Here is a 26,245-nt window from a genome sequence, read left to right as displayed (position 1 = left end):
TCATTTGATCAAATTTCATGAATAGTTTTACAGTGCACTTGATTTATATTTAATATATAATTGTATTGTGCTATCAAGTTGTATCAGCATTTAGAATAAAAATCATCAATATTGTAATATGATATTGTTATTAACTTCATGGCTGATTTCATTATGCATACATGTACTTTTAATCTTCTGAAAAAAAATGTGATCTGTTTGCATCTAAATTAACCTTAACTGTACTTACTAATCACATTTTAAAATTATTTATACTCGATATAATCATGCTGCTTCTCGTTACTAACTACATTTTACATTTCATCTCTTTCAAGTTCAACTGATTGCTTAATACTGTTACGCACAGTGTATATGGGGAAAATATAGGAATTTGTTGTTTATATAAATAAGAAAATGTAGGAAAATGTTGAGTTTCTTTTAATAATTTTTATGAAGCAGCTACCGGTATGTATCACTTTAAAAGAATTATCACTTATCCACACCTTGATTAATATTCAAATTTGTTTTTCCCCCTCTCCCCATTTTTGGGGTCTTCAAACTTATATTCCATTTTTCGTTATAGTAACAGATCAGAAACCTAGATTATTAGATCATTTGTTGTACTCTAAAGTAGATGCTAATCATCGAGTTCGTAGATCTCTGTACCCTGATTTATTACAAGAGAATCTGAGTAGATATAAGATACGTTCTCACATCCGACCTGTCTCCTCATCAAGCATGTCTGATTCTTCTGTTAGTATTTCTCCTGTAGCTCCTAGTTCTTCTTTTAGGAATATTGCATCATCTTCATCAATTTCTGTTCCACAACAATCATCACATGTATCATCAGTATCAACACCATCATCATCACGACCATCATCATCACCATCATCCTCTTCAAGATCATCCTCTTCAAGATCAGCTTCACAATCATTATCATCTCCATCCTCCTCATCAACATCTTTATCACTGATGCCAGCATCAATCTCCCCATCTTTATCATCATTCATGTCATCTCGCAGCTCCACACTACAAAGTCATTCCATTTCAAAGACCACATTTACGTCTTCCTTTCCTTTCAGTAACCAGGAAGAAACCATTTCATCTTCTCTTTCTTCTTCTTCTGCTCCATCATCTTCTAACACAGCACCCCCACCAACATCTCCTGCGCCTTCCACCACCCCTTCCATTCCTCCTCCTCCTCCTTCATCACCTGATACTCCCTCTATATCTGTCAACACATCTGCCCCTCCTCTCGCTCCTATCTCTCCCCCTACCTCTCCCCCTACCTCTCCCCCTCACTCTTCCTCTGATGCATCTTCCAATGCGGCAACATCATCATCTGATGTAATCTCAGCTAACAACTCAGTGGAAGCCCTTAACAATCTGAATGCTGTTATCAACTCATCACTTACATCACCATCATCTAATCCAGCAACCACAAATGTAAAACCATCACCAACTACTGTGGCAGCTACAGGTATACATGTAAATCTTATCTTTCTTGATGAACATGCAATTTACATTGTGTACAAGTACATGTATCATAGTTACAATGGACCTGTGCTCCTGTGAAGTTTTGATTCCCGGTAACATATGCACAATGATTTGATCAATGCATTCATGAAAAAGCAGCAGGCCTATGTAAAAGAGAGTTGAGTGATTTATTTATTTTTTTATATTTTTTTTTAAGGGGGGGGGGGGGGTCGAGTTCGGTACAGTGTTATTATCTAGTCAGCATTGGGATTAAATCATGTTACCCATGCTTACAATTTATTTTCAGTCTCAAAAATTGTCCTCAGAATCTCAAAAATCAATTTCGTCCAACAGACTCTACACTAAGTTGAAACTAACAATGATTTCTCACAAGTAAATGTCTTATTTTTATGTTGGTAACAACCTATGAGATGTATTCAAACTATTGTACCATGCACCTTATTAAAAATGTCCATGCTTATCTTGATCTCTATAAATGCATGTAATATCACTCAGATTCTAAAAGTAAGTCTCCCTCTATTTTAACTTCTAGATATTCCAACCCCAAAGCCACCTACAGTCCAAACAACAGCAAAATCATCAACAAAAGCTACAACTAAACCCACAGCTAAAGCTGAGATAGCTGATACCACCCCAGCTCCAAAATGGACCAGTCCAGTTTCACTGACAGCCAGTCAGATGTTGGATAGCAATGCAACTCAACCAATCAATGTGACTCAAAGTGGCCAGGATGGAACTGAGAGCCCTGGAGAGGTAGGGTTAGCTTTATGGAAAAATTAGTTTAGAAATTACTAAGTACATGTAGAATTACATTATTGTGCTGCACAAAATATATCCCTGTGCCACATTTTAATTTCTTTAATTTCTTAAAGGTACGATGTCCCATTTGCAAGCCAACACAATGAAAAGGTTAATTTCCAATGTTATTAGTAAGATAATACTAATTTAAAACTTCCCTCAATACAAAAGGGCTTTAAAATGTCTTTTTGTGGGAAAATAATTACTGTTAGTTGTCAAATCAAGTTCAGCGATCGCAGTTGTTTAATTAAAAAGTCTGATTTTCAGATACTTGTACCCAATGGTCGTACGTTTTGAGCTGCGCAAAGATTCAATCGGTTTCATTTCGGCCAATATGAGAAGTGGGTTTTTGATGTACATGCTCATGTACCCTTTACAGCTCATTTTATGCATGTTATTACCAAAGGAAGAAAAAGAAGTCAGTCAGTCACTAAATAGTGTGTAACAGGAAGTCTAGACAGTAAATAGGGTTTCTTGCATAATTTGAATAATAGGACACTGCTAATGTTTAAATTTCACAGATAGGTCATCCATGATATATTCACAATACCTGCAAAGTTCTACAGAATTTGATGTTGGCTGCAAAAGGGATACACTACCTTTACGGGGTAGCTTTAAATATGTATTTGAGTTTAGGTATCTAACAATTGAGTAATATAATAATAATAATGATAATGATAGTAATATATGTTGTTTAACCTTGATAGTCTCATCAGTATTAAAGGAAATCTTATCCCCCCCCCAAAAAAAAAAAAAATAATAATAATAATAATAAATAAATAAATAAAATAAAATTTATTCCTGCCTATCGATATATACATTATTCCTTACAAAAGTGTAGATCAGCTAAATAAAAGAAAACATTCTTGGCATGTTTTAATGTCTATCAGCATGACATAAGCAAGCCATTTTGTTGATAATGTGACGTACCAGGCAAACTTGTACATGTAGCATGCACCAAGCTCTAGTTAGAAAGACTATTCGAGTCATTGACAAAACCTTTACTTTTCAAGGAGAGAAAATCGTAGCTGAAAATGTAAAAGTTATGATTTAGCGAATATATATATATAACAGGAGAACAGTTGTAACTCATTTATTTAAAACACTGAAATGTAGCAGTTTACCAACCATATTTATTCATATGAAACCTGCACCCCAGAAGATCATTTATGCAATTTATGTTCTGATAATTGTAGTACAAAAGATAATAGCAGGTGAATGAAATACTTCATCACTTCTCACACTTGGAAGAAAGCATCCATACCTTTGAATATATTTACTTGATAAGTGACTTCGCATAGTACATCACTTTATAAAGAAAATTGCGATGCCCATGTTGTGCTGAGAAACTGCATTATGCTAAGAATATCTTGCTGTATACCTCTCTTAACTGGTGATTTATGGGCAAGAATACCATAAACCTTTCAGAATAACTTGAATAAACTTGAAAAAAAGACATGTAGAACAATTCTTGATGGAGATCCCAAATATGACAATGATTTTTCTAAGAAATCATCAATAATTCTGGAATCTAGCTTAAAAAATGATGACTCACACTGCTCAGAAAAAAAGAGATACCCTATTATAAGTTCTATGACATACCAAAAATCAACTAAATCTTCAACAATTGTTCAAATAATGGTCATGATTTAAAAGTTGTATCTTTCTTACCTGTTTCATGTCAAGTTTCTTATATTTTGGGGAGTATTTCCCTAAAAACGAAGACATTAGTAATTTAGTATACATGCACTTTCTCTCAGGTTTCACGGCAAATCGCTGCACAATTGCACACCGACGATTGGGTGCAGGTGCATGCGCGTGCGTGAAGTAAGCGACTGTAATCTCAGATCCTCATTAAATTCATGCAAGTAATTAACATTATGAATTGATGATGATCATTACGGTCGCTAACTTCATGCATCCCATTGTCGGTATGCTCTTGTATTGTGACAACGAGCGGTCTAAACTGAAACTCTTGAGGCCTAACTCTAGTACTTTAACTAAAAGTTAGTAGTTTGAGTGGTCCGTCCGTCCGTCCACAGTTTTCAAAATGCTTCTTCGTTATTTTTCAACCGATTTTGATTCTGATTGTTTCATATTATAGGGCTAGGAGGGGGATTTAAAACTTCTACACAGAATCATGAAATTCATTATCTATGCTAATTTATTCGAAATCACAAATAATGCTTCTTCTCCTTCATTTCTCGACCGATTTTGATTTGGTTTGCTTTATCTGGTAGAGCTAACTTTGGAACACTAAACTTCTACACAGAATTTTGAGATTTTGCTCCATTGATTGATTATGGTAATTTATGCAAATTTATTCCAAAAATAATTTAAAAATCACAAAAAATGCTTCTTCTCCTTCATTTCTAGACCGATTTTGATTTGGTTTGCTTTATCTCATAGAGCTAACTTTGGAACACTAAACTTCTACACTGAATTTGAAATTGTTCTCCATTAATTAATTAATTATGGTAATTTATGCAAATTTATAACAAAAATTGCTTCTTCTCCCTCATTTCTTGACCAATTTTGATTTGGTTTGCCTTATCTGGTAGAGCTAAATTTAGAACACTAAACTTTTACACAGAATTTTGAGATTTTGCTCCATTGATTAATTATGGTAATTTATGCAAACTTATTCCAAAAATAATTTAAAAATCACAAAAAAATGCTTCTTCTCCTTCATATTTCGACCGATTTTGATTTGGTTTGCTTTATATCGTAGAGCTAAACTTTGGTACACTAAACTTCTACACAGAATTTTGAAATTGTTCTCCATTAATTAATTATGGTAATTTATGCAAATTTATTCCAAAATAACAAAAATTGCTTCTTCTCCCTCATTTCTTGACCGATTTTGATTTTTTTTTTTTTTTTGCCGATTTAAAAAAAAAAAAAAATCCTGCAGTCCTCACAGTCTCCTCCTTTCCTGGTGGCTGGATAGTATCGGCAAATTCCAGTCTTAGAATTGACAAAACGAAACTAAGCCACAAGCGTAAGGCACGAATGCCAAAAAATAATGATAAGAATAAACATCATGGACTCTTTGCCCACTTGTTTGATAGGTTGTGTTCTTAAGGAAACTGATGTCAGGCTGACGAGAACGCACACGCAAAATAATGAAAGGTCTGTGGTATGAGTCTAAGCAAAAATCGTCTGCTTGGCGACTTCTCGGTGAAAAGGAGGTTGATTTAGGCATTTAAATGTCTTTAAAAAAGCAAACTATGATATTAATTGAAGAAAAAGAGACATTCACAGAAAAATAATATGCACTTCATAATCCCAGAACGTTACTGGCCATTTCAACATTCCTAATTATGAATTACAATGAGATTGTAAGATCCTTAGTTGTAGGATATATACAAGGACATTCCTGCAATAACGTCAAGTGCGTCATCAAGCCACGTGACCGCATTTACCCTTTTTCGAGGGGTGGAGCGTGTGAAAAATGGATGGTTATTATCATTTTTGGGTCAATATAGAGATTTTCTGAAAATCTTAGGCTGGAATATTAATAAGTAGAGGTGCATTCATGTTTTTAATGCTGTTCACCAGGGCTCAAATTAATTTTTTGTCCACGGGGGCTCTTCCAAAAATAAAAGAGCCTCCGTGAGCCTTCTCACGGGGGCTCTTTTAGTACTGACGGGGGCTCTTTTTTTAATACAAATTTCCATTGAATTAGATGCTATTTCATCATTATCATTAATATTCGGCATTATTTCCCCATTACAACTTTACAAGTTATAACATGCAGCTAATGGTCAGATCTCCTCCCTCTGTACAAAATTTCTCATTTCGGTTCATTATTTGCTGGAATCACGATTTTCACAACGAAAAACTTCTCCACATTACGGTCCTTGCGCGATCGCCTCTAGCTCCAGCAGATATGGGTCAGTGTGCACACCAGGGCCGGTACTCAGTTCAATACTTAGCATAAGTAAAAAACTTATCTCGTATTCAAATCACATTTTAGACATTACTTACGGTAAGACAAAATCTAAGTTAAATACTAACTGATAGGCATTGTGACATCACACGGTCAGTCAAAAGTAATGCGCGCTGATGCTGTACTGCGTAAGTAAGAAAACCATAATATGCCTGCCAATCATTAAGGCCTCCAAAAAATTGACCTAAGTCTTGTAGGGAGCTGTCTTAAACTCAGGGTAAATTCCTTGGCCAAAAGTTTGAATTGAATACCTGAATTTTTATCTAAGCCAAATACAAGTAAAAAGCTTAAATTTTGTACCTAAGTATTGAATTGAATATAGTACGCTCCCAGTATACTACCGGCGCAGCTAGTGCTGACGGCCGCAGTGCACTGCGAGCTTCAGTTGTTTGCCTCTGTAATACCCATATAGAGATGTGGAGATATAGCGCAATCTTGCAGCGAAAAAGCGTTTATTTCTTTACAATATGGCAGCCTCTAGACACAGAAAATTCGAGCGAAAAAATCATGCATGCTATTAAAATATAACTTCCATAGTTCCATTTCATTGGTTTAAGGTTTGAAAGTTGAAACTCAATATTGTGTGAAAGTTATAACGGAAAAGATAATGTTTACTTTATAATTCCACGGGGGCGATTTTATATTTTGTAATCGCCCCCGTGAGCACTCTGACGGAGTTGATTGTGTAGCTCACGGGGGCGAATCGCCCATCGCCCCGGTGTATTTTGAGTGCTGCTGTTCACCCTGAGGACCCTGCAATTATATTCTTACCCCAGCTTTAGCCAAGCTACCATGATAAGACACTCAAGCATTAAGAAGTAGATTATTATGCAAAGCTTTTTTAAAGGGATAGTTGAGTTCTGTTGCAGAGGTCGCTACACAAAATATTTTTTTGGTGAAATAATAAAAAACTGAGTGTCAAATTTGAAAAAAACATAAAACTTAAATGACAAATTCATCTTTTTTTGGGATCAAAATCGGTTCAGAGACGGCTGAAATAGTGTTACGAATTTAGATATATGTCTGTATCATGTGCATAGTCCATTATTATTTTGCTATAATATTATTGCTTGCTGTGCAAGTCAAACTTGTCCTTCGGTAGATTTACGACGTTGTTTTTCGTCCTCGAGTAATTCTTGCAGTTCGATTGCGTAAGCCCAGGGCCACGCTCGTCTAGAGAATCTGTCCTCGTCTTACGTAACGGCAAGGACAGATACTCAGTCGCGTGCGGCCTCCGACTGACCCCGAGCGGAGGCCAGACTTTGTCCTCAGTTTGAGGACAGACTCTGCCCTTTAGCTCGAGGTCGGGTTGTGTCCTTGCTGCTACAAAACAGCTCCCTATATAAAGCCAGGGATTCTAAAATCTCGAGAGTTCGGACTTCAGACTTCTAGCTTAGAGAGACTTCGGACTGACTTCTTGAGACTTCTCCTCGTACTCCTTTCTGCCGTTTTTTCGTAATTCACTGCACCTGACTGTATACCAAGTTGTCATTATTTGAAGTAATAAACATCGAATGGAACTGAAACTCACGAATACTCCATTTCTTCTGTTGAATTTATATTGCATACACGCATGAGCTCGAGTGAGAGAGATATTGAGCGAGAACTGAACTAGAGCAGTCTGAATTAAACACTTGTAATCAAATTTCGTTACACTGGTGGCAGCGGTGGGATTTTGGACTTCAACACGCTAATCGAAATGGCAAGGAGGCGTAGAAAAAACAGATTTAGAACAGGAGATCAGGGAGCTCCAATTGGAGCTTGATGAAGCACGACTTCAAATTCAACACTCTAGCGAGACAGATGCACAACCTTTGGAAGAGGAGGTTCAAATTCGCAGCCCCGCTCAACCAAGGGCTGCTATTCAGCTACCCCATCAGCACAAGACATTTTCTACGAGGAATCGGAGACCAAAACATGACATTAACAGTGGGAATGCACGAACCTAAATCCCTGCAAGAGGCCCGTGAGATAGCCGAGCGGTATTTCAATCTGCGAGAGGAGAGTAGCCCCAATGCCTACCGGCCGATTAGGGCCCTGTCATCCTCGCAATCGGTTAGCGTTACCGAAGGCCGGCTTGCTGATTTTGAACGTCGCGTTATGTCCATTGACGAAAGACTGAACACACTCTCATCCCTCTTAAAGGATCAGGCTGAAAGAAATTTGAGAGATGCCAATACAACGGGAGATGGACGGCAAGGTAGGCGAGGGAATGATGACAGAGGACGTCAACCTCGAGGTGGTAGACCCATGCACAACAGATGTTACGAGTGTGATAGGGAGGGGCATTTAGCTAGGAACTGCCCTAATCCTCGTTATGACAACCGCCGCTATCAACAACAACAACCATTCGTCCCACAAGCCTGGGCACCTCCACAGTTTGTGCCGCCACAGCCCCAGCCAAAGACACAGCAGCAAATGTGGGTACCACAGGCACCACCACCACCACAGCATCAACAACATGTACAACATCCCCAGCCTATGCATCAACGGCAAGCCAACCCCTTACCATCCGTAAATAATGTCGAGGCGGGAAACTAGCTGGGGCCGATCCAATCGACCAGGTTTCGGCCCTTAAAACTACAGTGAGTAATGCATCGAGAATAATTAAACTCGTCAAAAGTACAGGGCTTTCGGCTTTTATTGGAGCAAATGTTCATGGTGCAAACGCTAAATTTTTGGTCGACTCGGGCGCAGCAGTGACTGTTATTTCCTCTAAAGTTTACGAAGGTATAGACATAGATTTGCGTAAACATCTTAAAGAGCCGACAGAGGATATCCAACTTCAAGCAGCAAATGATGAAATACTACATATCTATGGGACGATTGATCTCGACATCACACTTGAGGACATGACATTCAAGTGGAATGTCTTCGTGGCTGATATAAGTGACGAGGGCCTTCTCGGATTTGACTTCATGCACCACTTTAACTTTATTCTTGAACCTAGACGTGGGCTTCGTTTGAATGATCGCTTGTTTCAATGCGAAATTATTTCTGACTCGAGCTGTAATGTGATAGTCAAGCATGACGTCATTATCCCTGCTAACTCTGAATTCATCATCGCCGGCAGTGCCAATGTCACTAAACTAAAAGGCGATCTTCCATACGGATTGATTGAACCCATGAATAGCGGAGAAACATTACAACCAATTCATGTAGCCAGCTGCGTGGTCGATATCAATAGGAATGATATCGATTTGCCTGTACAGGTAGCCAACACACTTGGGGTGGATATTCATGTGCATGCCGGAACCAAACTCGCAAACCTACAGCTTATAGACAAAGTGTACCATGAAGGCAATAACGGAGCTAAGCCTCTTCCTCGAAATATTAATGTTGTAAAAAGTAGCTCTGCATCAGGAAATCTTAGGTTTGAGGACTGGTCTGAAGACTTAAAGTCGTTGTATAATCGCAGCTGCGGAGAGTTGTCATCGACACATGAGAGGGACAAATTAGCTGAGCTACTCGATAAGCATAAATCGACATTTGCAGTTTCTCCAAATGACTTAGGACGAACATCATTGGTTCAGCATGCAATCGACACAGGTACTGCCTCACCCATTAAGCAGAGGCCAAGACGCCCGCCTCGAGCTTTTGTGGACGAAGAGGAGGAGATAATTCAGACACAGTTGCGATCAGGGGTTATCCGCGAATCCACGAGCGCCTGGTCGAGCCCGCTGGTGTATGTAAGGAAACGAGATGGATCAACAAGGCCATGCGTGGATTATCGCAAATTAAATGAAGTGACGACGAAAGATGCTTATCCACTTCCTCGTATAGAGGACTGTCTTGACTGCATAGGAGGTGCTAAAATCTTTAGCACTTTAGACTTACAATCCGGATACTGGCAAATAGAACTAAAGGAGGAGGACCAGCAGAAGACGGCATTTAGCACTAGAAGCGGACATTACGAGTACATCACGATGCCGTTTGGATTATGCAATGCCCCGAGCACGTTTGAGCGGGGTATGGAGCTTCTCATGAAAGGTTTGCAATGGAAAACCTTAATCCTTTATCTCGACGATATCATCGTTCTCGGTTCCACCTTTGAAGAGCATCTCGAGAGGCTCGATGAGGTACTCGATCGTCTTGGCCAAGCAGGGCTAAAACTAAAACCCAGCAAATGCAACCTAGTGAAGTCGGAGGTATGCTATCTTGGGCATGTAGTAAGCGCAAAAGGCATCAAGCCCGACCCCGACAAGATAGATAGGATTCACCAATGGCCTACACCCAAGACGGTAAGCGATGTTAGATCTTTTATCGGTCTTTGCTCTTACTACAGGAGATTTATCCGTGGATTCTCATCTATCGCTTCACCCTTGACTCGCCTCATGGAAAAATCTCGCACATTTGAGTGGGACAGTGAATGTCAATCTGCCTTCGATGAGCTGAAACTAGCGATCACGAGTGATAATTGCATGGCATATCCAAATGATGAGGGTATGTTCATATTAGATACTGATGCGTCAGCCACAGGCGTCGGTGCTGTTTTGTCCCAACTACAGTGGGATGAGTCAGCCCAGTGCGAATTGGAGAGACCAGTCGCATTCGCTAGTCGATCTCTTACTAAGACACAACGTCGTTACTGCACTACACGTCGAGAACTATTAGCAGTTGTCTCATTCGTTTGCCACTTCCGTCATTTTCTGTTTGGCAGAAAATTCTTGATCCGGACTGATCACTCATCTCTTAGATGGATAATGTCATTTCGTGAACCAACTGATCAAATGGCTAGATGGATTGAGAGATTATCCCAATTCGACTTCGTGATCGAACACCGGGAAGGTAGAAAGCACGGCAATGCTGACGCGTTATCTAGAATCGCATGTGATCCCGATACATGTGACTGCTATGACAAATCATCGATCCTCGAACAACTATCATGTGGAGGATGTAAGACCTGTGAGAGGCGACATCGTGAATGGTCTGACTTCTTCGAGGAAGACGACATCATCCCACTTTCCGCGAGGAGTATCCGGCCAACACAGAAACCGGCCTCACACATCCAAGCTGACGCAAGCTGTCAAACTACGTCAATAAGTTCTCATCGAGGAGGGGGACCTGAAGTAAAGAAGGGACTATACGTCATGATTGTGTTCGTCGTCGCTTTCTTTATGAGTTTGATCAGCAGTATAACAAGGTGTAGAACGCTATGGGGAATTATGATAGTGTGTATCCTCGGTATTTTAGCAGTATTTTGGCAAGATATTGTGCATGGAGGATATGTTATGAATGGAGCAGTATTGTCGTTTGGAGGAGGATTATGGTCTATCCCAAGTAGATTAGCTAGAGTAAATCGTGCTTCGACGTCGCAGAAGACTGATAAGCGAGGTAATCATGTTAACAACGGTGGCCAGTCAGACTCTGTAAGTGGGGGAAGACCCGAGCTCCAGGGAGTCATCATTGGAAATCTTAGTCGCGAAGAATTGATAACTATGCAAAAGAACGACCCCAATGTCGCGATCGTGCTCGATTGGCTCACCAAGTCACCTGACAGACCAGCATGCAATCTTGTGCAGGATAAGAGTCCTACTGTTCGAAACCTATGGTTGTCCTGGCAACAGCTGCAAATTGTTGATGGGTTGTTGTACAAACGCCATGACACTAATTCAAAACTCACAACAAGATTACAACTGGTTGTTCCGGAGAAGTTACAAGACCGTGTGATTGAAGCTAATCATGCCTCAATTTTCGCTGGACATTTGGGAGCTAAAAAGACATTAAGTAGAATATCACGCAGTTTTTTTTGGCTCAATATGAACGAAGCAGTCCGCCTATTCATAGCAAATTGCGTAATATGTGGTGCTAGGAAACGACCAACATCAAAGCCAAGGGCACCACTGGGAGAATATAATGTCGGGCACCCCATGGATCGAATTGCAATTGACATTATGGGCCCCCTTCCAGTTAGTGACAATGGAAATAGATACGTCATGGTTGTAGGTGACACTTTCACTAAATGGATTGAGGCATACGCCATCCCAGACCAGACCGCCGAGACAGTAGCCGAGAAACTTGTTAATGAATTCATATCTCGATTTGGAACGCCCTTAGAGCTTCATTCTGACCAAGGCAGGACATTCGAATCTAACCTATTTCAGGACGTCTGCAAATTACTCGGAATTACCAAGACAAGAACAAATCCATACCACCCCTCCTCAAATGGAATGATTGAAAGATTCAATCTGACTCTTGCCAATATGATCTCATCTTTCGTGGATAAAAACCAAAAAGACTGGGACAAGAATTTACCACTTTTGACGGCGGGGTACAGAAGTTCTACACACGAAACTATAGGATTTTCTCCTAATTTCCTCATGCTAGGTCGTGAAGTACGGACACCGTTAAAGTTTTCACTCGACATCGACCCGATTGACGAGGAACCGAGTGATATCGGAGGATATGCTAACCGGATGGCCAAAACAATGAAACAATCATGGAAGCTAGCTCGTGACAACATTGGGAGAAGTACGTGTAGGCAAAAGCGCAATTATGATTTGCGTACATCAGTCAACAACTATGAAGTCGGCGACCTAGTCTACCGTCTAGACTCCACTAGGCACAAGGGCCTATCTCCTAAACTTAAAAGTGCACGATGGATAGGCCCCTGTGTAATCACGAGAAAGCTAAGTGAATTAATATTTGAAATTCGCAGTAGCCCGAGAGGAAAAACAACGATTCTTCATCATGATAGACTCAAACCCTTCCTTTCAGCCAACGTGCCATCATGGGCCCGAGAACTATCCCAACATGCACGAAATGTGTTTACTACTAGGAATCAACGACAGGCTGGAACACAGACTAATCCCAAGGACGGCATCGAACTGAGGAGGAGCGGCCGAAGGCCAAGACCGCCCGTCCGGCTTAGTTTATAAACAACGGATCTGGCCATCATCGGTTTTGGAATATCTCGTCATTCCATGCCAATAACTTCAACAGGATGAGACGCCTGCTATTCACTCCTATATTTCTACAATGGCTTACCACCCTTCATATTTGACAATGGGGATGAATAACTGTGATGGGAATATGGACAGCGGGTTTGCATCTCCATCGACACCCATTGTCGATGAGAGGCCCTACTCTCCGGTATCGGCGGCGGGTGATGAGGCCATCCGCAAGTTGCCGAATGATGAATTCAAGACAGCTACCCAGGGGTTCATCTTCACCCACACGCCCCTACCAAGAGACACCACGCCAGGGACGGCAGGGAGGAAGCGCCAGAAGGAGGAGCCCCGATCTAGCAGTGATGTCGACAGGGTCCTGGTCGCCATGGCAGCCATGGAGAGGAGATTCTCCACCGAGGTGAGCTCGCTTCGGGAGGAGGTGAAATCACTGCAACATTCGGTGGAGCAGCTTTGCCACCAAACCGAACTGAACAGCGGCGAGGCCCGTACTTTTACGGAGCATGTCCAACTGGACATCGTGAAAGGTGTGAACCATTTGTCGGGACTCATCCAATTAAGGCAGGAGAAGATTCACAAAGCATCGTTTATCTTGCAGGATTTGTTGACAGCTCCTCGGCCCTCTCCATAATTAGTCTCTAAACTGTGCTATTTATTTGGATATTACTGTTCCGGATTATTTTCATCAAATGTTTCACTCTCTGTCCCTTTTCTTCTTCTTCTGTTGTTCGATGGAGATTAATCATTCAACCTATTAAGGCGTCCAGCATGACATGGTCATTTATTTTGAAATTGGTGTGTTGAGCCAATTGTATAATGTGTTTAACATGTACCTGCTCTTCGTTCACGAAAAAGGAAGCGTTCGTACTTCAGGATTTATCATAGATACGAGGAAATATACTGCATGACCAGTCGACGATTTCAAAGGGAAACCGAGTGCCTTTTTTATTTATTTTTGACGGTTGCTGCATTGGGTGCCAGCCTCAGAAGGGGAGCACAGCAATGGCAACAAGAGGACGCAGTGCATGGCCATTTATTTAGTAGCAATAGTTTCGTATGTGTAGGGCCAATTTATTTTTGTTCATTTTATTTGTCGAGAGCATCGGTGTGGAAAACGGAGGCAGAGAGTCATCATTTGGATAGCGTTAGAGATCTCGGCATCGTATTAGTTTTGTTGGCGAATTTTTGTGTATGCGTCGGAGAGAATGAGAAATCATTATATCAGTTTGGAAATCACGGGACAACCTCGAAGATATCGGAGCAACGTCAATCATTCATGTCCATGATATTGCGCCATGTAGAAGTGGAGGACCCGCCGTAGATACTTGATTGTCAATTTGTCATGTGTTGGGAATATTGCGAAGTCGACATGCTGAGTCAATGCTGTTACGTGATCCTTATGGAATATCCTAAAAATATTCTTATTTCTGATTGAGTTATCTGAATTCAGTATAGAGGCGAGTTTACACAACCACGAGCTTTATCATGTTTATGGAAGCAGAATTATCATTACAAATTTCCCGAATATAATGGAATATCAATGTGAAGCCAGGATTCCTACACAGAGTCACTCTCGCTTAAGCTTAAATCAGCAGGACAAGACATCGGTCCTCGTCGACAGATCTGGACATTTATTCTAACATTTCAAGATAAACTGGGACTATTTGATCATAGATCGAGGAGACTTTGATAGAGAACTCTGTTGTCCGAATGAAGATTGCGCGATTCTTTTACCGAACTTTGTTTCATTGTTGAAACTGTTGTTTTGAATCTATTTTGTACATGTTATCAATTGTATATTGCATTTGCATTCTATTACCTCTCCTTATTTCTAGCCCTCGGCAACAATATGCCTCCCTTTATACCTCTCGATCCTTATAATTATCTTTCTTCTCTTGTTCCTCTCTCCATCTATTTCCCTATCACTATGTCTTCTTTATTTTTCTGTTACATATTTGGATGTTTTAATCTTTTAATCGATTTTTGTGCATATAGTTGAAACTCAATTCGTTAGCGGCCGCGTAGCCGTTTTCTTGGGAACGTATTTTTGTGTGTTGAGTTTAGTACCCCTCGTTCACTGATATTCTGTTCGGCCTGTCTTGAGATCCGAAGCTGTCATATTGCTGCTAGAGGCATGGTGATGCGTAATCACAATGATCGCGTTTTTTCGGATCGCGTGCTGCATTTCTGCTGACCAAGAGTGGGAAAAAAAAAAAAAAAAAAAAAAAAAAAAAAAAATCGGACACGTGGCCACTGGATTTGCTTCGCCAAAAAAAAAAAATGATACTGTTGAAGCGGCTTTCATTCTGCTGCTTCAGCAAATCTTGACTAAAAAAAAAAGATGTCAGTGTACGAGGCGGTTAATTGTCAATAATTTTACAGCATTTCAGTAGCTTTTGTTTTTGCTATTTGTTGTTTTCAATTCCATATATCTTATTGCAACCTGAACGATTATGTAAATAATTAGGTCTGCTTTGACGTTGTATTTCTAGTATTATATTAGTTCTCCTCGACTTTTCGACAGTTACTTGCGTTGTATTATAGTAGCCTGTAAAGGATACTTTTTTATGTCTTATATAGATTTTCGTTTTACTTTATAAGGTCGTGGCTTCATGACCCCGAATCTTATGTCAAACTCACCAAAACTTTTGAAAACTAGATTACACTGTACCAAGCGATTAAGACTGTGCTGGTTTCTATCACAATGTTACGTATGGGTAGACAAACATATATGCCGTTTTGAAATTTACACATGTCGTCTGTTAAAGTGCTAATTAGGCAACTTTTGCAACGTGCTTTTATTTTGACCAAGTTTTCAGATCCAGATTTGATGTTTGCTATCCCTCATTCGCTTCATTACACGATATGTCAGGATTTTTTTTCCTTTAAATTCTTTATATACATTGTAGTGCAAATTTTTTGGTTTAACATGACTGTAATTCTATTTTTTTTATCAATCACTGAGGACAGTGACTTTTTAAGGAGAGGGGGAATAGTGTTACGAATTTAGATATATGTCTGTATCATGTGCATAGTCCATTATTATTTCGCTATAATATTATTGCTTGCTGTGCAAGTCAAACTTGTCCTTCGGTAGATTTACGACGTTGTTTTTCGTCCTCGAGTAATTCTTGCAGTTCGATTGCGTAAGCCCAGGGCCACGCTCGTCTAGAGAATCTGTCCTCGTCTTACGTAACGGCAAGGACAGATACTCAGTCGCGTGCGGCCTCCGACTGACCCCGAGCGGAGGCCAGACTTTGTCCTCAGTTTGAGGACAGACTCTGCCCTTTAGCTCGAGGTCGGGTTGTGTCCTTGCTGCTACAAAACAGCTCCCTATATAAAGCCAGGGATTCTAAAATCTCGAGAGTTCGGACTTCAGACTTCTAGCTTAGAGAGACTTCGGACTGACTTCTTGAGACTTCTCCTCGTACTCCTTTCTGCCGTTTTTTCGTAATTCACTGCACCTGACTGTATACCAAGTTGTCATTATTTGAAGTAATAAACATCGAATGGAACTGAAACTCACGAATACTCCATTTCTTCTGTTGAATTTATATTGCATACACGCATGAGCTCGAGTGAGAGAGATATTGAGCGAGAACTGAACGAGAGCAGTCTGAATTAAACACTTGTAATCAAATTTCGTTACAATATCATTAAATATAACAATTTCTAATATTTGTGTACCACCACAAATATTCAATAATTTGAAAAAGCCGTTGAAAAAACGAAATAGCGCCTTTTACGTTGTATTTCAGCCAATGCCGATGTTGGCTTTTTTGTGTGGCTTTTTCGTGTTGGTTATAGTACACACAACCAGCTGGCCCATGTATTGTTATTATTAATTAATTTATTTATTAACGGTCACCATATTTTATTTTAGTAGAGCTGAATTGGTATGATCGTATTGGCTGATTTTGACATATTTTGGGGTCTAAAATTACCTTCATAGCAATTCTAGGTCCTAAAAGGGCACTAGAAATGTCATAGATAAGAATAAGAGGAATAACCATGCACTTTGAAGGCATTTGCGGTCTGAAAACAGAACTCAACTATCCCTTTAATGCACAGTGCAAATCCTTTTAAGTATAGATGATTACCGGTAATGTTTGTGCACATGAGCACTCATGGCATGCCTTTGATTGCGCCAGTTAGCACTCGTGGCAAATAAAAGGTTAAGGGACTCAGCTATGAAAATTCAACTCTAATGATTAACCCATGACTCGATATTAGTATAATGATAGTAATGATAGTAATGATAGTAATAATAATAATAACAATAATAATGATGATGATGATGATAATAATCATTATTAACCGTATCAGATATCTGAGCAGGGCAATTTTTGTCTCGCCTGCGTAGCAAAAAGCGAGACATAGGCGCCGCTTTTCCGGTGACGGCGACGGCGACGGCGACGGCGTCAACATCAAAAACTTAACCTAAGGTTAAGTTTTTGAATTTTTGGTATAATTTTTAAAGTATAAGTTCTTAGTCAATTAAACTTTGACTGTAGGGTAATCAAGTATCCCCAATCATGTGAGTAGAATTTCAGATCACAAAGTCAAGGTCAAAGGTCATTTCAGGTCAACAGACTTGGACTATGTTGTAGCATCATCATCAAAAACTTAACCTAAGGTTAAGTTTTTGAATTTTTGATATAATTTTGAGAGTATAAGTTCTTAGTCAATGAAACTTGGACTATAGGGTTATCAAGTCTCCCCAATCATGTGAGTAGAATTTCAGGTCACTAAGTTAAGGTCAAAGGCCATTTAAGGTCAACAAACTTAGACTTTGTTGTGGCATCAATATTAAGATTTTCAAAATGCTTCTTCTTCGTTATTTTTCAACCGATTTTGATTCTGATTGTTTCATATGATAGGGCTAGGAGGGAATTTAAAATTTCTACACAGAATCGTGAAATTCATTATCTATGCTAATTTATGCAAATTTATTCGAAATCACAAAAAAGGCTTCTTCTCCTTCATTTCTCGTCCGATTTTGATTTGGTTTGCTTTATATCGTAGAGCTAACTTTGGTACACTAAACTTCTACACAGAATTTTGAAATTGTTCTCCATTAATTAATTATGGTAATTTATGCAAATTTATTCCAAAAATAACAAAAATTGCTTCTATTCCCTCATTTCTTGACCGATTTTGCCTTATCTGGTAGAGCTAAATTTGGAACAATAAACTTCTACACAGAATTGTGAGATTTTGCTCCATTGATTATTTATGGTACTTTATGCAAATGAAATGAAATTATGTCCCTTCCAGGGCATCAAATTTCAATTTTTTGACCAGTTCAAAAGTGTACCACATAAAATTTACGATATTTGTTGTTGTGAGATGCGGATGAGCGCTGCGTCATTGACGTTCTGGTTTATCATATTGAATTGCGTTATGCAGGCGAGACCGCCGAAAGCGTTTCCCTTGTTAAATGTTATTGCCCTCAAATTTTAATTGATAAGCCAACAAACCTGCGGGCGAGAACATATTATTGACTGACTGCTCAGCGAAGTCACAGGGATTAATTTGCCGGACAAAAACAATACACAGTTAACCAATGAACAAATATTATTGCCCGATCAGAAAAGTCGATGGCAAAATGCATGTTAAATTAGCGGGCAATAATGTTGAGCCAACATCCCGGTATTTTTTAATTTTCATTGCGCATCTATTACGCGTATGAGAATCTGTGCACTTTGCGCGCACTCTATCGTGACGTAATGATCACACTGTTTGAAGTGAATTGAAAATGTTGTCAAGCATAGGATGCGCACTGCTGGTTTGACAATGTTTTTGTAACTTTTCATGCTGGGAAACCCTGTGCAGTGTAGGTTACTGTATTTTACATGATTTAAGAGTATAAGATAGTAAGAGTTTCTTGTTTGCTCTAGATGTCTGATGTGGTTAATAATAGTAATATTGAATGCTAATTCAGGGCAATACGACTTGTCATTTATCACCCTCACCTTATATTTATCACATACATTTTCCAAGGACGTCAGCCCTAGTAAATCTGTTTTCCGTTCAATAACTTTAGTAGTGTTGGACGGATTTAAATGAAATTTGATATGAAGGTACATGGTATCAAAGTACAGCCTAAGTTTGATTTTGGAGTATGTAGGTCAATGGTCAAAGGTTATAGCGCATTTAATATGCGAAAATACGTAATTAATTATATATGCAAAAATGTGGTTTCATTAAAAATAATGTAAGTAATGTTGTTGAGTATGTACGCCAAAGGTCACAGCTCATTAAATATGCAAAAATTGCTAAATATAGATCATTTGTACCTAGTGAGGAGATGCTACGCTTTGCATTGATTTGTTGTTGATTTGTTATCCTGATATTTCTACACTTCCTACAGATAAAACATGACAACATAAATAGAACCACGGTGACACAGACTGGTAAGTTACCTCTGGTGATCAGTGAAATTTTTCTTTTATTTCAATTTGGAAAAGGCCATACAAACAAGAGTTTGACTCACAGTCAGATGCTCTCAATGATGTCATGAACAATATATTTCATTGTTGTTGTGGTTGATGCTGGGGGGTTCCAGTATTTTACCTGCAGCTGATGATGATGAATGTGTTATCTAGAGCAATTAAAGATGAAGTTGAGTTCTGGTCATGCGATTGCATTGTGAAAGAAACGGTGTGGAATCGACCAGAAAAAGTTGATCATCTAGCATATAAGAATTTGTGTGTATTGCAAGGTTCTGTAATCATCAGAATGATAAGAAATTGGCCTAGTCTTGGTAAAGTTACAAACACTGTACACAGAAAGATGTATACGGGACTACACGAACACGAGGCGTAAAAAACCTACCCCCCGAGTTTTACGATGTACATGACTTCTTTAGAATATGAAGGCATTTGAAAGCCATGTTTTTCATGGAACATGTCTTATCTGATGTTCTTCCACACTTGCATAATAAGAATGATAACGCTCACAAATTATTTTTCACCTCTTCCCAGAACTCAACCTTCTCTTTAAGCAGGGTAAGCAGGGCTTTTGGGGAAGGGATTCTGGACTGAACTTTTTAGAGTCGGTATGCATACACTTTATGTGAAAATCATTCGATTTTTGGAGTCTGGAGTATGTTTGTCCCGGGCGCCTGTATACAGTGATACTATAGTGTTGATTCCTGATTGAAAGATATTTTATAATATTAGATTTACACTCCTTTGTAACCAGCATGAAGCCACCTAGAGTACATTTAATGTGTCCTTGATTTGCAGGCATTCTGATTGTGACCCTGTGTTTTGGAATCATCTTCTTGCTGGCAATGATGGTTGTGGTCGGGAAGAGATGGTGTGAAGGCTACCAGCGAAGGAAATACTCAAAGGTGGATTATCTCATCAATGGCTACTACAGCTAGGTGGTAAATTCTGATATCGACAACTTGATGGAAAACGATTTCTACAGCTGAATAGAAAATGACTTAATTAAAAGTTACATTAGAAACAAGTTCATCTACAGCTAGATGGAAAACAACTTCATTTGCAGAGATATGTACCGGTACATACATCATAGACAAACAAGCTAAATGTACTGCTATGGTGTAGATTGAGCACATTTGACATGTTTCTACAGGATATCAATATACTGCGTCTTCTTGTTACTTTCTCTGTTTTTCCTATTATTTTCAGGACGTGCTTCTGTAGAAATACATTATTATCTGATTATAACTAAATCGTACTGTCTTCAGAGGTGGATTTTTGCTGTTACGATATTGTCTCAGCTCTGTTGAAACGTTCCATTAATGTTACCCTCTAAGGTCACATGCCACAAAACATTTATATTATATTGACTGGGCTTGAGGGGTACATCAGACATATTGACCAAGCTAAGATCATATTGCCCCGAGTCGAAGACGAGGACAATATGGTCTTAGCGCGTCAATATAATTATTGTAACCTATACAAGGCATTTTTTTTTACAAATGATATACAACTTTGGTATCAAGCATGATTTTTACTCACCATGTGTGCTTGTATTTCCCTTACTCTTGTCCAGAGATGAAAATGTATGAAAATGACATTGTGACGTACATTTTTACTGTGCGTACACTGTAACACGTACACAATACTGCGCGTTTGCACTTTGATAAATGCGTACTGACAAGAAAGAGTGGAATATGGCATACCGGTATGTTGCCCTCTGATTTAGTACAGTAGTGTACGGAGAAAACCTGGAAGAGGGCAATATGGCATATGTTGCCTGCTCTGGTTTCGTATTCAAAGTAGCGTGCAAAATACAACTTTTTATTTTACAGCTAAAATGATTGCATGGGTAACAATAATTTGTGCTGCTCCCATACAACAACCACTTTCCAGACATGCAGTGCTCCTGTTAAATTGCTTTAGATGCAGAAATAAAAAGTTAATTGTGTATCTGTAGATCCAACCCATTTCTACAGGGGTTGAATTTTGTCATAAAGGGTAGGTATTAGCGTTACCTTCCGGATCTCCTGTAAAAACACCCTGAATGAGTTTCTTTTAAAAATTCATACATGTATAGGTGAATAGATGGAAAACATCTATGCCCTAGTCACGCCCAAAATAAAACAAGAAATTCAACATATCTGAATGACAGTTTTGTATATAAAAGTGCCTCCCTCTAGCCTTTGGATTCTTGGAAATTCTTCCAATTACAATCATTGAATATATCTAATTGAAACCAATCAATTTGTCTTGAAATAACAATTCATTTTCACGCCATGTTAATTGAAGTGATGTATATGTATACTGAAGCAAATATTTGTATTTCATTTACCAAATCTGAATAGACACATCTTTTTTTTATTGTTGTTTTTTACACCTTTGTAGAATCAAGGTTATTTGTGATAATGAAGTGCATTAGGTATACCTGGTAATGCAGCACTAGTTGTGCTTCATAGAAGTGTGCACGGAACAATGTACTGGTATAGTTTTACATTTTATTTCTAGTGCTCATGAATAATGTATTCATATTGTTCTGACTATTAAGCGTCTTCCATTTAGTGTACTGTTTGTACTAGTTGCCAAATATTAACATTCCATCTGTGTTTTATAATACATGTACACCTATATTAGTGTTGTAGTCTTATGATATTGTCATTGTCTTATATTATTATTATTGCTGTTGTCACCCAGGGCTGTGTAACTATCTGGACTCAGGTACTGAGTGGGCATCCTCTGAATGTACTAAATACGTTATGACTGGTATTTCAAAGGATCATTAGCTGCTTAGCATACATGTATATGTTTGTGTTCAAAAGGTACATTGTGTGTTAACTTGTAAAAGTGACAATGTATTCCTAAGTTGATTTGAATTTATATGGTTCCCCAAGGTTTGATCAATTTTGGTTACATGCATGTTATCAAACTGAGAAATTACTGTGTACATATTTCACTCCTGTAAATCTTTGTTTTATATTTGTGTCCACATAAAAAGCCAACACTGCTGTATAGATGATACATGATTTCTATACTGCTACTCAATGAATGTGTATCACAAGGTTTAAAGGATAACTAACGTTACAGAGATGATTTTGGCAGGTTACATCTACACATTCATTCCTTATTCAGGAGATAAATTAATCTTGAGGATGTAGTAGAAGAACTTATAATCAGGAGTGGGTCTAGAAGAATGGTTGGGGGATGAAGCTTGGGGGTTTGTGCATTAATTATGTACATGCCTCACAATTTGTATTTGTTTGTTTGGGGGAGGGGGAGGGGGCACCCTGGTACCCTCTTAGAGCCACTACTGCTTACAATAGAGTTCCATTGATTTCTTCATGAACTTTTATCGCAATTTCATGAAATTGGCCTTTTGTGAGAGGAAGGCAAATTTAAATGCGTCTTTGTATTCCTGGGTGCTACAGCCCTCTGAGAAATTTGAAATCACCCCTAAAACAGGCAAGAGTTATTTGTGATGTGCAGTTTGACCAGCAAGGTGATCTATTTGTAATGTATTTAGATCTCATTTTTACGTGTTTAAAAAAAGAATTGATTTATAATTTATCTTTATATTCAACATCAAATTTTATAAGAATGGGATCACTTACGTACTGCTCGTTTGAACTGTAAATTTTGTAATACTTTAGTCAATTATGTGTCTTTAATTTGGACTGTTAATTTGGAGTGCAATAAGTGTACAGTACTGGTTTATATTAATTTATTTTAAAGATTGATTTAGACATTTTGTCCTTCAAGTGAATTAATTGCACCGCCCCAATTATTTTGGTGTATCCTTAATGGACAAACGCTCACCCCAAATCAAAGAGACATGCAAGTATGGTAGTAAACAGTTAATTAAATTCAAAATGTACCATATTAATTAAATAATGAAAAATCATGCATCATAACATAATGTTGAATTGTGTATAATTTGCAATAAAAATATAGAAATAACAAGTAACATAAGTTATACATACAAAATAATAATAATAGGCATTTATATAGTGCCGTCTATCTAGACAATTCTATTCCAAGGCGCACAAGAAAAATAGACAGAATGAGAGAGTTTGGATGAGTGTCATAGTGCCAAGTACAGGTATTGTTAAAAAAAGATAAGATTTCAGCTTGGATTTAAAGGTCTCTAACTGCTAAGGAAGTTATGATTCTCAAATTAAATGGTAAATTATTCCACAGAGAAGGTGCTGCAGCTGAAAAGGCCCTTTCACCACAGACTACTCGTGTCTTGGGGATCTTAAGAAGATGCTGATATTAATTTACATTAGTTTGGATTGCAAAAAACCTTAAATGGTAGTATACCATTTTGTACTAAACAAGTAAAAATTAATCATTATGAATAGAAATATATGCAGTCATGAACATTGATAATAATAAAAATTATAGTCTATAACAGGTACAGGCAGAGTGCCATTATTGTGAATAAATGTTTACTCTGATACAGCATGAGAGATGCCTGTCCCAAGGACTTGTCTAAAGTTGCTTTTGGTTGCAACCAAGCATTACGAAGTGAATATAATGAATACGAATAGAGAGCGTATCCCAGAAGAAGAAAAAACAACAATAACTAACTACCAGTTGTAAAAAAAAATGTGAGCAGTATAAAGAAAAAGGAATATGCTTTCAAATGATACATTCTGTATTTTAACTGCATTCGTCTATACATGCTTCACCGAGGCAGCATCTTTTTGAAAATGGGGTGTCAACATCCATTTGTGCCTGATTTTGGTAAAATGGTGAAAATGTTATCATCACTTGCAGACATGACTGGGATATATAAGCTTTGATAAATGATGATGCAAGAATTCCATTTTGTGATGATGTGAATTTGAATAAGCAGTTACAAAAAAGAAATGGGGGCAGGGGGCACAGTGCCCCCACTTTTTCAAGAACCCCAAAAGTGCCCCTTGAACTTTGTAAGAAGCACCCCTTTTTACTTAAAAAGTGCCCCCTCCCCTTTCTACCTCTGATATGTGCCCCTTTTATTTTGTAACGTACCTCATTTCCCTGGCAAGTTCCCAGTTTCCTTTGCAATATTCTCATAAGTGCTCTTTTTAATCTCTAGTAGTGTCCCTTTTCGGGTACGAGAAGCGCCCCTTTTCACTTTTGTTAAGCGCCCCTTTCACCTCTGATAATTGCCCTATTCAAATCTTAGAGGTGCCCCGTTTACTTTGACAATTGCCCCTTTTCCTTTGTAAGAAGTGCCCCTTTCCCTTTTAATAACTACTCCTTTTTACTCGGATAAGCGCACCTTATTTTTTCACATGTGCCCCTTTCCTTTATAATAAGTGCCCCTTTTCCTTATGATACATGCCCCCAATTAAAAAAAGAATCCTTCTCTTGAGAATAAATGGCCCTTTTCACCGATAAAAATAGTCCTTTTTCATTCTCATATTAGTGCCTCTTTTCATGTTTGGTAAATGACCCTATTAAATTCTGAGAGATACTCAGTTTATCTCTCTCCTCTGTCTTCTTCTGCCCTCTCTCTATCCTACATATATCTCTCCCTCTCTCTTCATATCCTGGAAGTACAGGGGGTGAAGATGAGAAGATGGGTCGGCTTGTATAAGGTCAAGGGGGAGGGGGTCCTCCCTGCTGTTATGGTTGGGGTGGTTGGTAGTTTGTAAGTGACATGTGGACTCGTCAATTCAATTCAACAATATTTTCAATATCTCACACTTCACTTTTCCTCCTTTTCCTTTCTTTCCACTCTTTCCTGTTCTCCACTTTTCTTTCTTTCTTCTTTCTTCTTCTTTCCTTCTTGTCTCTCTTCCAGCCTCTTCTATCTGACATCAATTTTCTTCTTTTCAACTGTACAGTGTATCTACCATCTAAATGTACATGTACTAGCATACAGTTGTATTTGTATTTCTTGGCATGCATAGCAGTGTTTCATATATGTAACAGTTCTAAGCACAGGTGCAATATAAATAATGTCTGTTACAAAGCAATGTTTTGAATAAAATTGTATATGCATCATCTCACACTGAACTGTTCCTCTTTTCCACTCTCTCTCGTTTTCTCTCTTGTCTTTCCTCCTTGCCATCCAGTATGATGTACATTTAGTTTATGTCTGCTACCCAAAATAAACAGTTTTTATCTGGAATTTTTAACAATAATAATTGATTTTAGATCTTTGCTGTGACTTGTTCTATTTATATGTTAAATGACATTGATTGTTGTCATGTACATTTTCTGCTATTTATTTAAGTTAGTATTGTCTGTTGGGAGCCAGGGGAGTACAAATTCAAATAAATCCCCTGGCTCTCAACAGAGAGGTTAAATTATATTACATTGTTATGTTATTTATGTTATTTGTAGTTAATGTCTATGATATGTTAATGTATTGTTATATTTTATACAAGTGTGAGTTGTAAGACGATTTTTATGCCTTCATTTTATTTTGTGCATGACAATAAAGAAATTCAATTCAATTCAATTCATTTTGACAAGTGCCCCTTTTCCTCCTGATAAGTGCTCTTTTCATCTCTAATAACAGCCCCTTTTATCTTGACACGTGCCCCTTTTCCTTCCTAATAAATGCTCTTTTTCCTTCATATAAGTGCCTCTTCACCTTTTCAATAAGCCCCCTTTCAAAATCTGATCGGTGCCCCTTTTCTTTCAACAAATGCACATTTCCCTTT

General features: G+C 38.4%; 1 protein-coding gene across 1 annotated transcript in view; it reads left to right on the top strand.

Moving 5' to 3' along the window:
* LOC100891046 (proline-rich receptor-like protein kinase PERK8) overlaps positions 1-23,494 on the top strand; it is a 42,529-nt gene extending 19,035 nt beyond the window's left edge. The window contains exons 4-7 of the mRNA XM_030972755.1: positions 1,127-1,459; positions 2,009-2,229; positions 19,508-19,550; positions 20,385-23,494. Coding sequence (XP_030828615.1) covers positions 1,127-1,459; positions 2,009-2,229; positions 19,508-19,550; positions 20,385-20,524 — 737 coding nt within the window. The 3' untranslated portion in view covers positions 20,525-23,494. The remainder of the gene's footprint in view (positions 1-1,126; positions 1,460-2,008; positions 2,230-19,507; positions 19,551-20,384) is intronic.
* Positions 23,495-26,245: the final 2,751 nt, after the last annotated feature.

Source organism: Strongylocentrotus purpuratus, unplaced genomic scaffold (assembly GCF_000002235.5).
Source record: "Strongylocentrotus purpuratus isolate Spur 01 unplaced genomic scaffold, Spur_5.0 spur5_scaffold_6, whole genome shotgun sequence".
Taxonomy (NCBI): domain Eukaryota; kingdom Metazoa; phylum Echinodermata; class Echinoidea; order Camarodonta; family Strongylocentrotidae; genus Strongylocentrotus; species Strongylocentrotus purpuratus.
The sequence above is the reverse complement of the archived record's forward strand: the minus strand, read 5'-3'. Positions and strand labels throughout refer to the sequence as shown.